The following is a 15259-nucleotide window of genomic DNA, read 5'->3' on the forward strand; positions in this document are numbered from 1 at the left end:
AGAGGTGGTAATACCAATATAATGGTCCGTTATTGGACATTATAAATTTTCCAGCTAACTCATTCTTGGTTGCCTGCGTTTCGCCCTCGTGTGCTAAGTTAGGCTCGTCAGTTGGGACTTAGCACACCACCCAAGACGCAAGGCTACTGCATACTGTGGAGGCCACTGCATAGGCTATTTGAAGCCACCAGCAGTGCCAATGCACTAAGAGAGCTATGTCTCATTTCCAAAAATAGATGCCTGCCTGGCCATTCCCTATGGGAATCAACATCTATATCACAGAGGTGGTTTCGGACAGTATGGTAGATTTGCCGTATTTTGTCGCATAGCAACAAGCAGCCGGTGCTTTGCACTTCCGCGCGCGTTTTAGTTTAATCTTGAGGTTATGTTTCCCGCGTCCTATGCTTTTTATTATGAATCGACATCATACTTTGGAAAATTTCCCGTGTGTACTGGCAATGTTGAAAGTTCATGCATTATCATTAAGTGGATACTTTTGATTGTTGCGGTCGGAAGGAATGCATTATAACTGTGGTTTTTAGTGAGTTCAACTGACTGAAGTGTTTATAAACCATTGCTGTGGAATTTTGGTGTAATTTAGTGAAAAATAGTGTTTTACGCACATTTGACTGAAAATTGAAAGCAGTCTGGGTGATTTCGGACAATGCCTAGAAATTATCAGAGGCAGAAAGAAGCTGCTTTGAGGGGTAATTACGAACCAGAATTATTAGAAAAAGCCGTACGTGATATTAAACGTGGCAAGTTGTCTTATAGGAAAGCATTATTGATTTCTATGGTAGGCCTATGCCTTGGTCCACCCTACAAAATAAAGTGCGGAATGTACATCCTAAAAATGGGAAGACAACCTATGCTAAATGAGGAAGGAAATGCTCATGGAAGCTCGTCACCCTCCGGCCATGCTCCAACCAAATACCCCACACAACCTGCTACTTCTCGCCGCCGCCGCAAATGAAATGTTCTATCTGGGAAGCCGATTTTTGGCCGTGACTTCCGTCGAGATGAAAGCGGTGCAGAAACAATTGATGGCGCTGGCAGCAGAAGTGAAAATGAATGCGATGAAGCACACAATGAATGTAATGACGTTCTGGTGGTGCAAGAAGAGGCTTTCCTTGTTGCAGATTATAAATACAAGTTGAGGAACAAAGAACATACAGGCAGTATTTTGACCTGGCCTGAAATATTCGTTCAAGGGATGTGGATGTCAAACCTTGCGCCCATATAAAGAGAGCAGAAAAGTGTTTGTCTTCCCTGACATCCCTGCTGAGGATACAATAGCTAAAGAACAAATTTCGAAAATACTTCCAGTCCAAGTAGAGAAGAGAGGAATGTTTATTTTCAAAGAAAACTTATTTTAGATTTATAGACCGTGGCAACTACGTGTTCATTGTATCGATTTTTTTGCTTTGATATTTGTATCTTTTGTAAGAAAAATTATTAAGATTTCTCAGTAGGATCTTTGTACAGTTTATAACTATTAATATTTCAATTTAGACCAGAAAACTTTTACATTTACCTTGCCAGAAAAAAAAGATCGATCAGTAACACATTACATTTATCATTACAATGATTTTAACCAGTTAGTCATATTTTGGACACCCTCCGAACACTTTAAATATCTCAAAACTAAAGCAAAAAGAACGAGGAATTGAATAATGGACTATTTATGTCTGAAATCACCTAATACGCTTTGAAACTTTGGACAGCGGTTCAAAATGAATGTGCATCCGAAATCACCCCGAAGTACGGGGTGAATTCGGACACTACGTTTTGTTTTATCAGGAAAACTGTGTTGGCATATATTTTTCATTTGTTGGGTATTGCATTAATTGGATATATTCCCCATTATTAGGATGATAAACAATACAATTTAAGATCCCCTTCGTGAGTTAAGACGAAAATAACCTCAAAACCGTCCGAAATCACCCCGTTTGACAGTATATGCTCTGGTATTTGCAGATGATGTGGTGATTTGGGGAAAGGGAGAAAGGGAAGTACTAGCATTATTACTGGAAGTAATGAAGTCAACCCTGAAATTAATAACAGACTAAGTAATGGTACAACATTTTTTTCATCAAGTCAGAGAGCTTGCATGGGATGACAAAGTACTCAAGAGAATGAAATTAACATTATATAAACAGGATTCCATACCAATTGTAACATACGGACTAGATAGGAAGATCCAAGCAGTAGAAATTAAATTTTTAAGTACATCAGTTAAAAAGACAAGAAGAAATAAAATCCAAAATATTAAAATCAGAGAAGAGCTAAATAAAGAACCGTTAGTACAGAACATACAGAAAGCAAGACTGAGATGGTTCGGACATGTAGAAAGAATGGGAAAGGAGTGGGTAGCCAGAAGGGGATTGGAAAGAGAAGTTAAGGGAAAGAGACCAGTTGGAAGACCGAGAAGAAGGTGGATGAATCAGATTTGAAGGGCGTTAGAGAAGCTGGATTGGATGTGGCGGAAGTAATGCAGCAGGAAAAGTGGAAGGACAGAAAGGAGTGGAGGAGGCTTGTTAACCACACCCGGGCGACTGGAGTGGGACATTGATGGTGATGATGATGGTGGTGATGATGATGATGATGATGATGAAGATGATGTACACCTACCTGGATAATAGAGGCGTGCATTATTTGAACTTGAGATGGGGAAAGGTGTGCTTTGCTACATCTGCAACCACCATTACACACGTGTGGAACGTGTAATCTAAAATGACCAAGTTCGCTCCAATTCTTTCGGCAGGGGTGATGAGCAACGCTCGAGACCGATTCTTGTGTGCTGCGAGCTGTACGATGTTCTAGTAACTAGGAGTGTAAGCTTGATAGTATATCATCAGCAGTTCTCATATGAAAACATGTGCGACGATAAATTTTGTCAAAAGCCTAGGAAATCACTGCATGTTGAACTGTGAGCTCCTTACCGGAAATACCATTAACGAAAGTGAAAACAGAATGTCAGCATCTTAAACAATTCATAAGTTATTTCAAGTGTACTTTTTAGCTGAGTAACCCATATTTATTTGTTAATAACTGTAGACAGGATGTACAACTACCTTGATACCTCACAAATGTTGTCGACAGGGTAGCTTCTTGTGATGCAGAAAGGGGCAGAGGTGTTCTGTGCCGATTCCTCTTCATTGATATTATGTGTTTTTAAGTGCCGTATTATCCTAGAAGTATTTCTGCCAACGTATTTTACTTCTGAATAAACAACACAGCGGGCTCTGCTGTGTGGCATCTCTTCAAAATAACCGACATCCATGACTTACGTTGCATTTCGGACATTGTTTTCAGGTTATTGCGTACAACTAGACACAATTACATATTGCACCGTCATATACCAAACTACCTAATTACGACGCAAATACTATATAACATTGCAAGGACTTATTTCCTTCGTCACCCAAAGTATCGGTAAACACAAGCAGTGGTCACACAATATTGAATGTGGGGTCTGATAATGATTTACACCTGCCTGTCGAAAGAATTGGAGCAAACTAAAGCTTTTAGATTACATATTAGACTCATGCGTAATGGTGGTTACATATGCAGCAAGGCACATCTTGCGTAGTCTCGAGTTCAAATAATGCACGTCTCTAGTATCCAGGTAGGTGTACCTACCGTAGCTGTCAGTTTCTGTACTTAGCCTATTCATTCATGTACTTACCGCTGCATACAATGCCAGAATGCTTATCCTTTTAATTATGTTATACTGTGTCAAAACAGAGCTTGGTAGAAATGAAAGAAATGAACACTCTTGTCACTTGTTGACACGTATTTACAGAATGGAGAAGGTGCGTGGTTTGCTATTCACATACTCTGCATAAACAACATTCAGCTCTGTCTACCTGTAGGCCTACGATACGTTGCTCGCCACACAATGCGAGGACAATGCTCTAGGGATCTCTCAAAATTTCTTGCAGGAAATAGTGCCTGTGCTAGTCTCGGGAAATCTCGAGACTTGTCTCAGACTGCCCATCACTAGTTAAAAGCATGACTAAGACTAACATTTTTTTTTTTCTCACAGCCTTTTCTTCATATTTCTGTCCTCCTTCACATTTCTGTCCCAGGTTTTTATTGCAACCTGTTGTAATATTTCTGATAGAGCATGGCTATAAGTTTATCATACTGTGTGTTATTATCCTTAATTGGATAGGAAATCACCACTTGTGAACATTCTGTTGACATATACATGCATATCGTCTTATTTCATATTACCTAGTATGTTAAACTTCATTCATCCCTGAAAACCGATATATATGTATCTTAAAATTAGAAACCAAGTTATATTAATTCTGTTACAGACGATAAGGCTTTGGTCCCACTGTCTCACCACACAATGGTCTGTTATTCTGTGGATGGTATTTATCGAGTGGAAGGAGAGACATGGGATTTAGACTCCTGTACTCGTTGCCTCTGTCACTCGGGTTGGGTGCTGTGCGAGACTCGACAGTGTCCACCAACTCCCTGCCCATCTCCCACTAAACGAGAAGGTCAGTGCTGTGCCGAGTGTCCTCTGACCAGCCTTGCACCTAACACGGCCAAGTCATGTTCATCTCACAGACCACATGGTGCCACTTGGAGGGAAAAGAACTGCCGCAGCTGCTTGTGCCAAGAAGGAGAAGAGCAGTGCTTCACGGAGAAATGTCCGAGTTTGCCATGTGACCGACCAGTTCTTGTTAAGAACCAGTGCTGTTCCATGTGTTTAGGTAAAGTAGTTCCAATTTCAATGAAATAAAGTAGTTCCATATGAAATATGTAATTAAATTTTGTGGTACTGGTGTGAACTTTATCATTTCCTGTTTAGACTACTTCTTACTTGATTTTGTAAATGCTCATCCATTGCTTACTAGAGCTGACTGGTCAGTTTCCTGGACTTCAGGCCTTGGGGTCCAAGGTTCAAGTCCGGGATGACTCGAGGGATTTTAACTACAAGAAGTACTTGCCTTGCCTCTGTAGCATTGTTAAATACCAACTTGTAGAGAAGACTAGAAAGGACAAAATTGAGTAATTCAATACCAGGCCACAGGAACATGTAGAAATGGTATAATGGCTGTAATATTAATTCTGGTTACTCTTCTGTTCTGGACTTTAAATTTAATGATCACTATGTTTTGGTGTTCTGAATAATGAGCATTTCTAGTGCTGGTGCTCATGAACAAATTCATTTCCATAGATTTGTGCTCTGCAGTGTGTGAATGCTAGTGACAGAGGTATGTCAGTATGTTGCAGGTTCTTCTAGTTACTAAATTTTGTACTACAATAGCACACATTTAAACTTCCAATAGAGGTCCCAAAGTGTGCACTACGTTTTCTATCAAATTATTCTTATTTCTTTTTTTATATTGAGATTTGAAATTTGAAGTTTGCGTTAGTCGTTAATGTTAAGCGCTCGATGTCAAACTAATACCAAGCCTTCATAGTGGTCTTTGGTCTCCTGTGGCTGACCTGAATTAAAACAATGATAGTGGCAACTAGGAAGAAGAGACCTAAGATTAAAGACTGGAAATTAAAAGGAAAGGAAATTAAGCAGTAATTCCAACAAAAGATAAAAAATATGGTTACCAATTTCTGAACTATTAAGTGGTAATGAAGAATGGGACAATTTAAAGACCACTTTAATAAGCAGTGCAATGGAGGTGTGTGGGGAAAACACAGAAAAGGTAATGAAGAAAGAACGTTTTGGGAGAATGATCAAGCAAGATACAAATCATACAGAAGAAAAATGCAGCCACAGCAAAACTCAGGAGTGATTGGTAACTGAACCTGTAGAAGGGTCAGGAATAAATGAAGATGACATACCAGTTGTGTGGAATGAGGTAGAAAGAACACTTGATCAAATGAAGAGCAGCTGGGACAGATGAAGTAAAGGCTGATACGATCAAAGGAGCATCTAACATCCAATGGCTGTGGCAAATTTTGCGTGTAGTACAGTATATCACAGCATTCCCAGAGATGTTACTGGAAGAGCCTAGAAAAACTAGACGAACACAAATACCTTCTTGGCAAGATGAAGATGTTCTATTACAGTATAAGTGCTAGAGTTCAGGCAAAATTGATGATGGTCATTCAAAATATTTTGAGACAACTCAGAGATGGTGATTGTTGTTTTAAGAGGAAGTGCAACTGGGCAATCATCCTCTCAATACTAATCGGGTCGAGGGTGGGGGGGGGGTCAACCCTTTGAAGAATGAAGGTTTGTAGCAAAAGAAAGGGAAGGTGCACTAAGTTTATGAAAATGAAAAACTACCTAGGTATCTCAAAAACCTAATATAAGTGGGATAAAAAGAGCACAAGAGTTGTCCAAGAAAGGACAGATAGGAAAGATGAAAGAGAGGAGATTGGCACTAGTAAGTGGAAGCCATTAAGGTGAGAGCCTTTTAATGGTTCACTTTTTAGTTGCCTCTTATGACAGGTGGGAGATAACCACTGGGGAGAAACAACTCGAAGAGTATGAGGGAATCCCCTTTCACATGTACTGTTTGTTGCAGTCGCTGTCCTGGATGTTTTAGGGAAGGGCATGAAGACAGAAGAGGAAGAACAAGATTAGCTTGGTAAATAGGTAACCAAGCTCCATGCATGGTTTTAAAGTGGAAGTTAACAAAACAAAAGCTGTTGCTACAAGAATGAACAGATGAAGCTAGTTACCAAATACAGCTTGATGGACAGTTTATTTCAACATGAATTCAAGTACCTAAGCAATGAGGTCTTGTGCAAGAAGTACTTAATACAGAGGCCAATGGGTCTAAATTTTATAACCTTATAATCCCTTAATCTGGGATAAGAAAGTGTCCAGCTCCCTGGCTGAATGGTCGGTACTCAGGCCTGACTGGATCAGGGATTTTAATCGTGTGGTTAATTCTGTTGACTTTGGGATGGGATATATGTGTTTGCCCCAATACTCTCCTCTTCATGCATTATACTATCAACCACCACAGACATGCACAATAGCAAATACGTCCTTCCTCATTGGATTGGCATCAGGAAGGGCATCCGACTGTAAAATAGAACCAAGTCCATATATTCAACACAATTCGCACCTGCAACTCTAGCAGAATGTGGGAAAAATGGCATAATAATAATAATAATAATAATAATAATAATAATAATAATAATAATAATAATAATAATAATAATAATAATAATAATAATAATAATAATCATTATCATCATCTGGGATAAGAAAGGACCCTCATGAACCAAGATGACCTTTTCTCTTCACATCGTATTCCCATACTCACTTGCCTAGAAACCTTGGTAAATTGCAGACTTGCAAAATGAAGGTTCTTAGAAGCAAACCAAAACTTGGCGAGATCATGTGAAGATTGAGAAAATTAGATTGTCATTGGGAGAGAAGGTGTCTCCTTTTATATGCAGATGCTCCTTTTAGATTTAATTTTGTTGTTTATTAAATTGCTCTTTCATTTGTCCTTTTCTACTGTTAAAAGCGTTAAATAATGAAGGGAGAAAGGAGTTGATTGGATTATGTAATCAAATATACATGACAGGAAAATGGCCAAAGGACTTCAGTGAAATCATCTTAATCCCTATGGAAAAGAAAAAGAACAGCAAAAAATGTGAAGAACATAGGACATCGAGTCTGATTTCACATGCAGCCAAAGTCTTACTGCGGACGCTCAACAGAAGGATATATGGAAAGCTGAATAACCTTATAGGTGAAGAACAGTTTGGTTTCAGGAGAGGAGTTGGAACAAGAGACGCCATTGGACTTCTGAGGGTGATAGGAGAGAGGTACATAGAGAAAAACAGGAAGGTTTATGCTGTATTTATTGACCTTGAGAAGGCTTTTGACTGTGTCAGATGGGACAGATTGATGACAATCCTGAAGAAACATGGAGTTGATTGGAGGGATAGAAGGCTAATAAAGAATTTGTATATAAACCAGAGAGCAAGAGTGAGAATAGGAGATGAGTTGAGTGAAGAAATTGAATTACGAAGAGGTGTAAGACAGGGCTGCTCTTTATCACCGACACTGTTCAACATCTATCTCGAAGAAATAATCAATGAAAGTTTTAATGGAAATAGTGGAGTTTGTGTTGGAGGTAGGAGAGTAGAATGTATAAGATTTGCAGATGATATGGTTGTGATGGGAGAAAGCGAACGTGAAATGATACAAATGTTAGATAAACTCAACATGAAACTAGAAGAATATGGAATGAGAATTAATAAGACCAAAAGTATGATAATTGGAGGAAAAGGTAGAAGTCATATTAGTATAGGAGGAGAAGAAATAGAGCAAGTCAGTAACTTCAAGTATTTGGGAAGTATGATCAGAGATGATATGTATTGCACAACAGAAATTAAGAAAAGAATTGCCATAGCAAAAGAAGGCTTTAGGAAAAAATCAAAATTATTTTGTGGACCACTAAACAAAGATTTGAGGAAAAGACTTGCTAAGTGTTACATTTGGAGCATAGCGCTGTATGGAGCAGAGACTTGGACATTGAGAAAGAAAGATGAGAGAAGATTGGAGGCACTAGAGATGTGGGTATGGAGGAGAATAGAACGAGTGAAATGGGAAGACCGGGTAAGGAATGAGGAGGTATTACGAAGAGTTGGAGAAGAACGAAGTATGTTACAAACCATTAGAAGGAGAAAAATGAACTGGATCGGACATTGTTTGAGGAGGGACTGTTTACTGAAAGAAGGAATAGAAGGAATGGTGAAAGGCAAACAAGGAAGAGGAAGGAAAAAATATCAAATGTTGGACAATATCCAAGGAAATAAATATTCGGACATGAAAAACTTGGTGCAGGACAGGCAACAGTGGAAGAGGTTCATCCCATGACAAGACCTGCCATAACGCAGAATACCTAGATAGATAGACAGCCATCCAGGCAAGTGATCCATTCTTTCTCAACACTCCTTTCTCTAAAACTCCCAGGACTTTTGATACATATAATATGTAAATAGCTGATCAGTGTAACCCTACTTCAAACTCTAGTATGAATTTCAATCCTATGTTGCAGACCAGTCAGCTCCCAAGACTTGCGAGTACGGAAACGCCACTTACCAAGCCGGCGAAGGATGGGTCGAAAACGAATGCAGCATGCAATGCAAGTGCGTCAATGGAGAACGCGTTTGCTCTCCTCTACGATGCCCCTTCAAATGTCCAAACCGGGACGTCCTTCCAGGCCACTGTTGCCCTGCTTGCCCAGGTAAGGCAAAAAATCTATATATATAAAATAACTTGTCCTGACTGACTGACTGACTGACTGACTGATTCATCATCGCCGAGCCAAAAGGACATAAAGAAATGAAATTTTGGGGATATATTCATATTAAGATGTATTTGCTCGCTAAGAGAGGATTTTTGGATATTCCGTCACTAAGGGGGTGAAAAGGGGGGTGAAATTTTAAAATGAGTGTATCTACATCTCAAAACTTTTAAAGTTTACAGATGTAAAAATTGGTATTTAGAATCTTCTTTAAAATTAAGGAAACATGTATTTTTCTGTTTTCAGAAAATCCCAATAGGAGAGGTGAAAAAGGGTGAAAAAGGGGTTGAATGCCTTTAATCAGGATACCGGTACTTATATCTCAGAAACTGAAGGTATTACAGACCTGAAAATTGGTACTTTTGATCTCTTTTAAAAATAAAGAAACACGTATTTTTTTGTTTTTGGAAAATCAAATTAATGGGAGGGTGAAAAGGGGGGTGAAATTTTAAAATGAGTGCATCTATATCTCAAAATTTTTAAAGTTTACAGATGTAAAAATTGGTATTTAGAATCTTCATTAAAAATAAAGAAACATGTATTGTTTTGTTTACAGAAAATCCCAATAGGAGGGGTGAAAGGGGGTGAAAAAGTAGTTGAATGCCTTTAATGAGGATACTTATATCTCAGAAACTGAAGATATTACAGAACTGAAAATCTGTATATGGGATCTCCTTTAAAAATAAAGAAACATGTATTTTTTTGTTTTTGGAAAATCCAATTAATAGCGGTTAAACAGGAGTGACAAATTGGGGTGAATTTTTTGAAAGACTATATCTACAGAATATCTGAGAAACGTAAAATGTTACAAACGTAAAAAGTGGGTATTTGGAATCTCTGTAAATGTAAAGAAACATAGGAGATTTGTTTTTGGAAACTCCACTTAAGGGGAACAAAAAAGGGGTGAAATTTTAAAATGAGAATTTCTACAGTAGGCCTATATCTAAAAAAACTTAACATGTTACAGAAGTGAAAAATGGTATTTTTTATCTCTATTAAAAATAAAGAAACTTGTATTTTTAGTTTTCAAAAATACCACTTGGGTGGAGGGGGTAAAAGTGACTGAAAATGGTGTTAAATTATTTTGATTAGGCTACTGATATCTCAAAAATGAAGATGTTACAGACGTGAAATTTGATATTTGGAATCTGCTTTACAAATATAGAAACGCGTATTCGCGGAAAATCCAATGAAGTGGGGGGGGGGGGGTGAAGGAATTGAAAAATTGACTTAATTGTATGAGAATACATACATCTAATAAAAACTAAAGTTGTTTAGACATAAAAATTGGTATTTGGATCTCCTTTAAAAACAAAGAAAAACGCGTTTTGGGGGGCGGGGGAACGTCTCGGAGTGCGGAAGTGAAAAGGAGTTGAATTCCTTTCATGAGGACACATACATCAAAAACTGAAGAAGTTAGAGTCATGATAATTGGTATTTAGAAGATCCTTTACTATTAAAGAAACAAGTATTTTTTGTCGGAAAATTCACTGAGAGGGGGTGGGGGGGAGTGTGAAAGGAAGTGAAAAATTTAATTATTTTTATGGGGATATTTATATCTCAAAACTGAAGGTAACAGACGTGAACAATAGTGTTTGGAATCTCCTTTAAACACTAAGAAATACGCCTTCTTTTAATTATTTTTTGGGGGGAGTAAATAAACTTAACGGTAGTGGGGTGTAAAAGGAGGTGAGACGAATTGATTTTACTGTTCATAATGTACTTATAAGGAGCCTTCGTTGCTCAGGCGGCAGCGCACCGGCCTCTCACAGGTGGGTTCCGTGGTTCAAATCCCGGTCACTCCATGTGACATTCGTGCTGGACAAAATGGAGGCGGGAGAGGTTTTTCTCTGGATACTCTGCTTTTCCCTCTCATCATTCATTCCAGGAACACTGTCCAATATTTCATTTCATTTGTCATTCATCGATCATTGCCCCACAGGAGTGCTTCGGCAGCCGGCAAAATTCCTATTGTCGCCGCTAGATGGGATTTAATTCATTCCATTTCTGACCCTGTCGAATAGCTGGAAACAGGCTGTAGATTTTCAGTGTTCTTATTCTGATCATAAACCAATCATTTTTAATCTTTCCTGGGTTCGTTTTCAACAGCCATCTTTTCCTTCGGAGAACGTTCTTAGATTACAGTAGATTCTCCTGGCCAGGCTGAGTGGCTCATACAGTTGAAGTGCTGGCCTTCTGACCCCAACTTGGCAGGTTCGATCCTGGCTCAGTCCGGTGATATATGAAGGTGCTCAAATATGTCAGCCTCGTGTCGGTACATTTATTGGAATGTAAAAGAACTCTTGTGGGACCAAATTCCGGCACCTTGGCGTCTCCGAAAACCGTTAAAGTAGTTAGTGGGACGTAAAGCAAGTAGCATTATTATTATTATTATTATTATTATTATTATTATTATTATTATTATTATTATTATTATTATTATTAGATTCTCCTGGCATATAAATAAAAATTTAAACACATTTGAAATAAACGATAGGAATGAGATTGACTGTCAAATTGTTCACCTCTATAATAAGGTAAATAATGCACGGAAGTATGTAATTCGTAAAACCAGAAATCCCACACACTTGCCTAGAATGACAATGGCAGCAGATGTAATTTACCGCCACCGAGCTCCATAGCGGCCAATATCCAGTATTCGGGAGATAGTAGATTCGAACCCACTGTCGGCAGCCCTGAAAATTGTTTTCCGTGGTTTCCCATTTTCACCCCAGGCAAATGGTGGGGCTGTACCTTAATTAAGGCCATGACTGCTTCCTTCCCACTCTTAGCCCTTTCCTGTCCCATCGTCACCATAACACCTATCTGTGTCGGTGCGATGTAAAGCAACTAGCAAAAAAAAAAAAAAAAATTACCACCAAGTAGCAGTCTTGCATCTTGCTGTGGGGTCCAGAACATCTAATAATAATAATAATAATAATAATAATAATAATAATAATGTTCTGGACCGTCGTCAAATGTGCGGACCGCGCTGGAAACGGGTCCTGGACGGGTAATGACTAAGTATGCAGTCCGGCCACGGGTTCAGTACCGCCAAGTCACCCAAGACGACACCACGCCGAATCTCCTTAAGGATTTGATGCATATTAAAAATGCTTATAGGAAAAGATGGCAAAGATTTAGGGAACCAACTGACCAGGTGGAATACCTGGACCTAGCCCGGGAAGTATGAAATCGATTGCTGGAAAGAAAGATTGAAAAATGGGAGGAAACTTGCCATAATCTATTAGAAAACAAGTCAGATTGCGAATTTTGGCGGATTCCAACAGTAAACGAGTCGGATCGCGAATTTCGGTGGATTATATATCTAAAACAATAAGCATTCAATTATAAATTTCAGTATAATACCGTAGCAAAGCTAGTATCTTATAGAAATATTTGAATCAGAAGAGAGATTATGATTACATTGATCTAAATCGTAATAGCTTATTTACTCTGGAAGATGATACAGTAAAACTTCATTTATATGTTTTCCAGGGGACCGAAGGAAAAAACGTAAAAGTGTGAAAAACACTTAAATGATACTTTGTAAATATAAAGATGAGTTATATTCCCAAATATATAGGGCAATATGAAACAATATAAATACAAAAGAAGTGCACCCAGATAAAAAAAATTGCAAAGAGAGGGGAAAGAGTCACTTTACGGAATAAAGGAGTCCGTTACCTTGGCTTGTTTTTTTGTTTGCCGTGGTCACAGCCTGAACAGTATTCTCAAACCATTACAATTCGGCCATTATTTTCTGAGAAATGTTATGGTGCATCACGAAATGTCTGACAGTCCATAAAGCACTGACATCATTCAAGTCCACTGAAGTATGCTGCAGATCTTTGGTATCGTCATCATTATTGCTATCCTCACTCAGACCCATTTGTGCATCTTCAGCTATCTCAGAGATACTTTATTAACAGATATATGAGTTATAGATCCAACTAATCAATACATCAGAATTGAGATAGTGGTGGTGATGATTATTAAAACATTGAGAAATTTGAATGAATACAAGAGACAATTTTAATTATCTTAATTGTGTATTCATTTGAATTTCTTATCGTCTTAGTTTTGCTCAAGAAACTGATCTCTTCAGCTAAAGGAATCAAATAACAGGATACAAAGGACATAAAATGTCTAAAACATGTAGGTGAATTGTGTGGTTAAAAACCAGTCAAAAGGGACTATGAGAATCTAATCAGAAAAAGAACACAATGAACAAGACAATGTGATACAAAATTATAAGCAATGGGGTTTAATAATGATAAAAGTTTGAGTATGTAGTCCATAATATTGTTGGGAATATGTTATCTTGAGATCTTGATGTTTAAGCTTAAAAATAAACGTATAACATTTCAACTTTAATTGTAATAGGATCGTATAAAAATATAAAATGTGCTCAGCTGAGGGTCAATTGTACGCACGGGTAGATTTAATTCAGGACTTTTTGGTGCGTCCATTTCCAGGTTTGATTCCCAAGGTCTCCACGTTATTGCATGAAGCTAACTGAAAAGCAATATACACAGGGTACTGGGAAAGTTTTGCAATACGCAAAAATGGTTAGCTGGACACCCCTGTTACGATGAGGAATGAAAAGAGGGGTGAAAACCGGTCTAGAAGACAGCAAGGCATGACCTTCACACCAGTTGTTACCAAGCAGTGGGATTGAAAGTAAGTTAAAATGTCATTGTGGTCTAAAGGTGAATATCGCGCAATTATTCGCTACAATTTTGCTCATGGATTAACTGTTGACAAGTGCCTGGAGGAAAAGACTCCTGTGCTGGGGAAAGGCTGTCCACATCGGACAACAATTTTCGGCTCGTACAAAGAGTTCCAGAGGGGAAATTTGGGGGTTGAAGACGATCCTAGTTCTGGGCGACCGTCTGAATCAGTGACTGAGGAAAACATTGAAGCTGTGAGGAAAATGTAGCAGCAAGAGAGGAGGTTGACATATCGGCAGGTAGAAGAGACCCTCCACATCTCTGCACCAGCTATTCATTCAATTCTACATGACCATCTCCATGTTAGAAAGGTTTGTTCCCTTTGAGTGCCCCATTCACTTTCAGAGGAACAACAGGCACATTGAGTGAAATGGTGCCAAAAAACAGTTTGAAAATGGGACTTTGCGTAACGTCAATAGCATCCTTACAGGTGATGAAACTTGGCTTTATTATTACGATGTCTCAACAAAATCCTAGAAAAAGGTGTGGCTGTTTGAAGATGAGGGTATTCCTGTAACTGTGCGAAAGTCAAGGTCAGTGAAGAAAAGGATGATTGCAGTATTCTTGACTAAACGGGGCATCCTGACTTGGGTTGTGCTAGAAACACAAAGGACAGTTACTGCGAAGTGGTACAGTGAGACTTGTCTGCCTCAGGTAATTCAGGCTCTCAAGCAGCTCCGTCCAAGGTCACGGCTCAACAATTGGCTCTTGCATCATGGCAATGCTCCAGCACATCGTGCTAATGTAACAATGGATTTTTTTGCTAGATCAGGGTTGACTGTGCTTGATCACCCTCCATTGAGTCCTGATCTTACCCTATGTGACTTCACACTCTTACCAGAAGTGAAGATGAAGCTGAAAGGGCAGCGTTTTGCATCCAAGGAGGAGCTTCTGGCAGAATGGGGTCGAGAGTGTGAAAATGTAACCGAAGAAAAGTGGCAGATTTGGTTCAGTGACTGGTTTTGACATATGGTGAAGTGTATTGAGTGTGGTGGAAATCATTTTGAAAAAGTCTAAAGCGTTCACTCACATTGCAAAAATTTCCTAATGCCCTTTGTACTTCACAAATATTATAAGACTTCTAAACTGCAAACAAAACACATGTGAATTGTTTGTGCTGAAAAAGGGAGTGGTGATGGTGATTATTGTTTTAAAAGGAAATAGAACTAGGCAACCATCCTCTATATAGCACTAAGCAGAGAGAAAAATAGAGGTATAAACAGGTTTCTGAACACTGACAATAAGAGTCCAGGTCGATTTATAAAG

General features: G+C 38.6%; 1 protein-coding gene across 1 annotated transcript in view; it reads left to right on the plus strand.

Annotated features, from left to right (window-relative positions):
* LOC136877746 (cysteine-rich motor neuron 1 protein) overlaps positions 1 to 15259 on the plus strand; it is a 104757-nt gene that overhangs the window by 75968 nt on the left and 13530 nt on the right. Inside the window, exons 11-12 of the mRNA XM_068228731.1 lie at positions 4326 to 4730; positions 9012 to 9200. Of these exons, the coding sequence (XP_068084832.1) occupies positions 4326 to 4730; positions 9012 to 9200 (594 nt within the window). The remainder of the gene's footprint in view (positions 1 to 4325; positions 4731 to 9011; positions 9201 to 15259) is intronic.

This window comes from Anabrus simplex, chromosome 7 (genome assembly GCF_040414725.1).
Source record: "Anabrus simplex isolate iqAnaSimp1 chromosome 7, ASM4041472v1, whole genome shotgun sequence".
NCBI classification, from domain to species: Eukaryota; Metazoa; Arthropoda; class Insecta; order Orthoptera; family Tettigoniidae; genus Anabrus; species Anabrus simplex.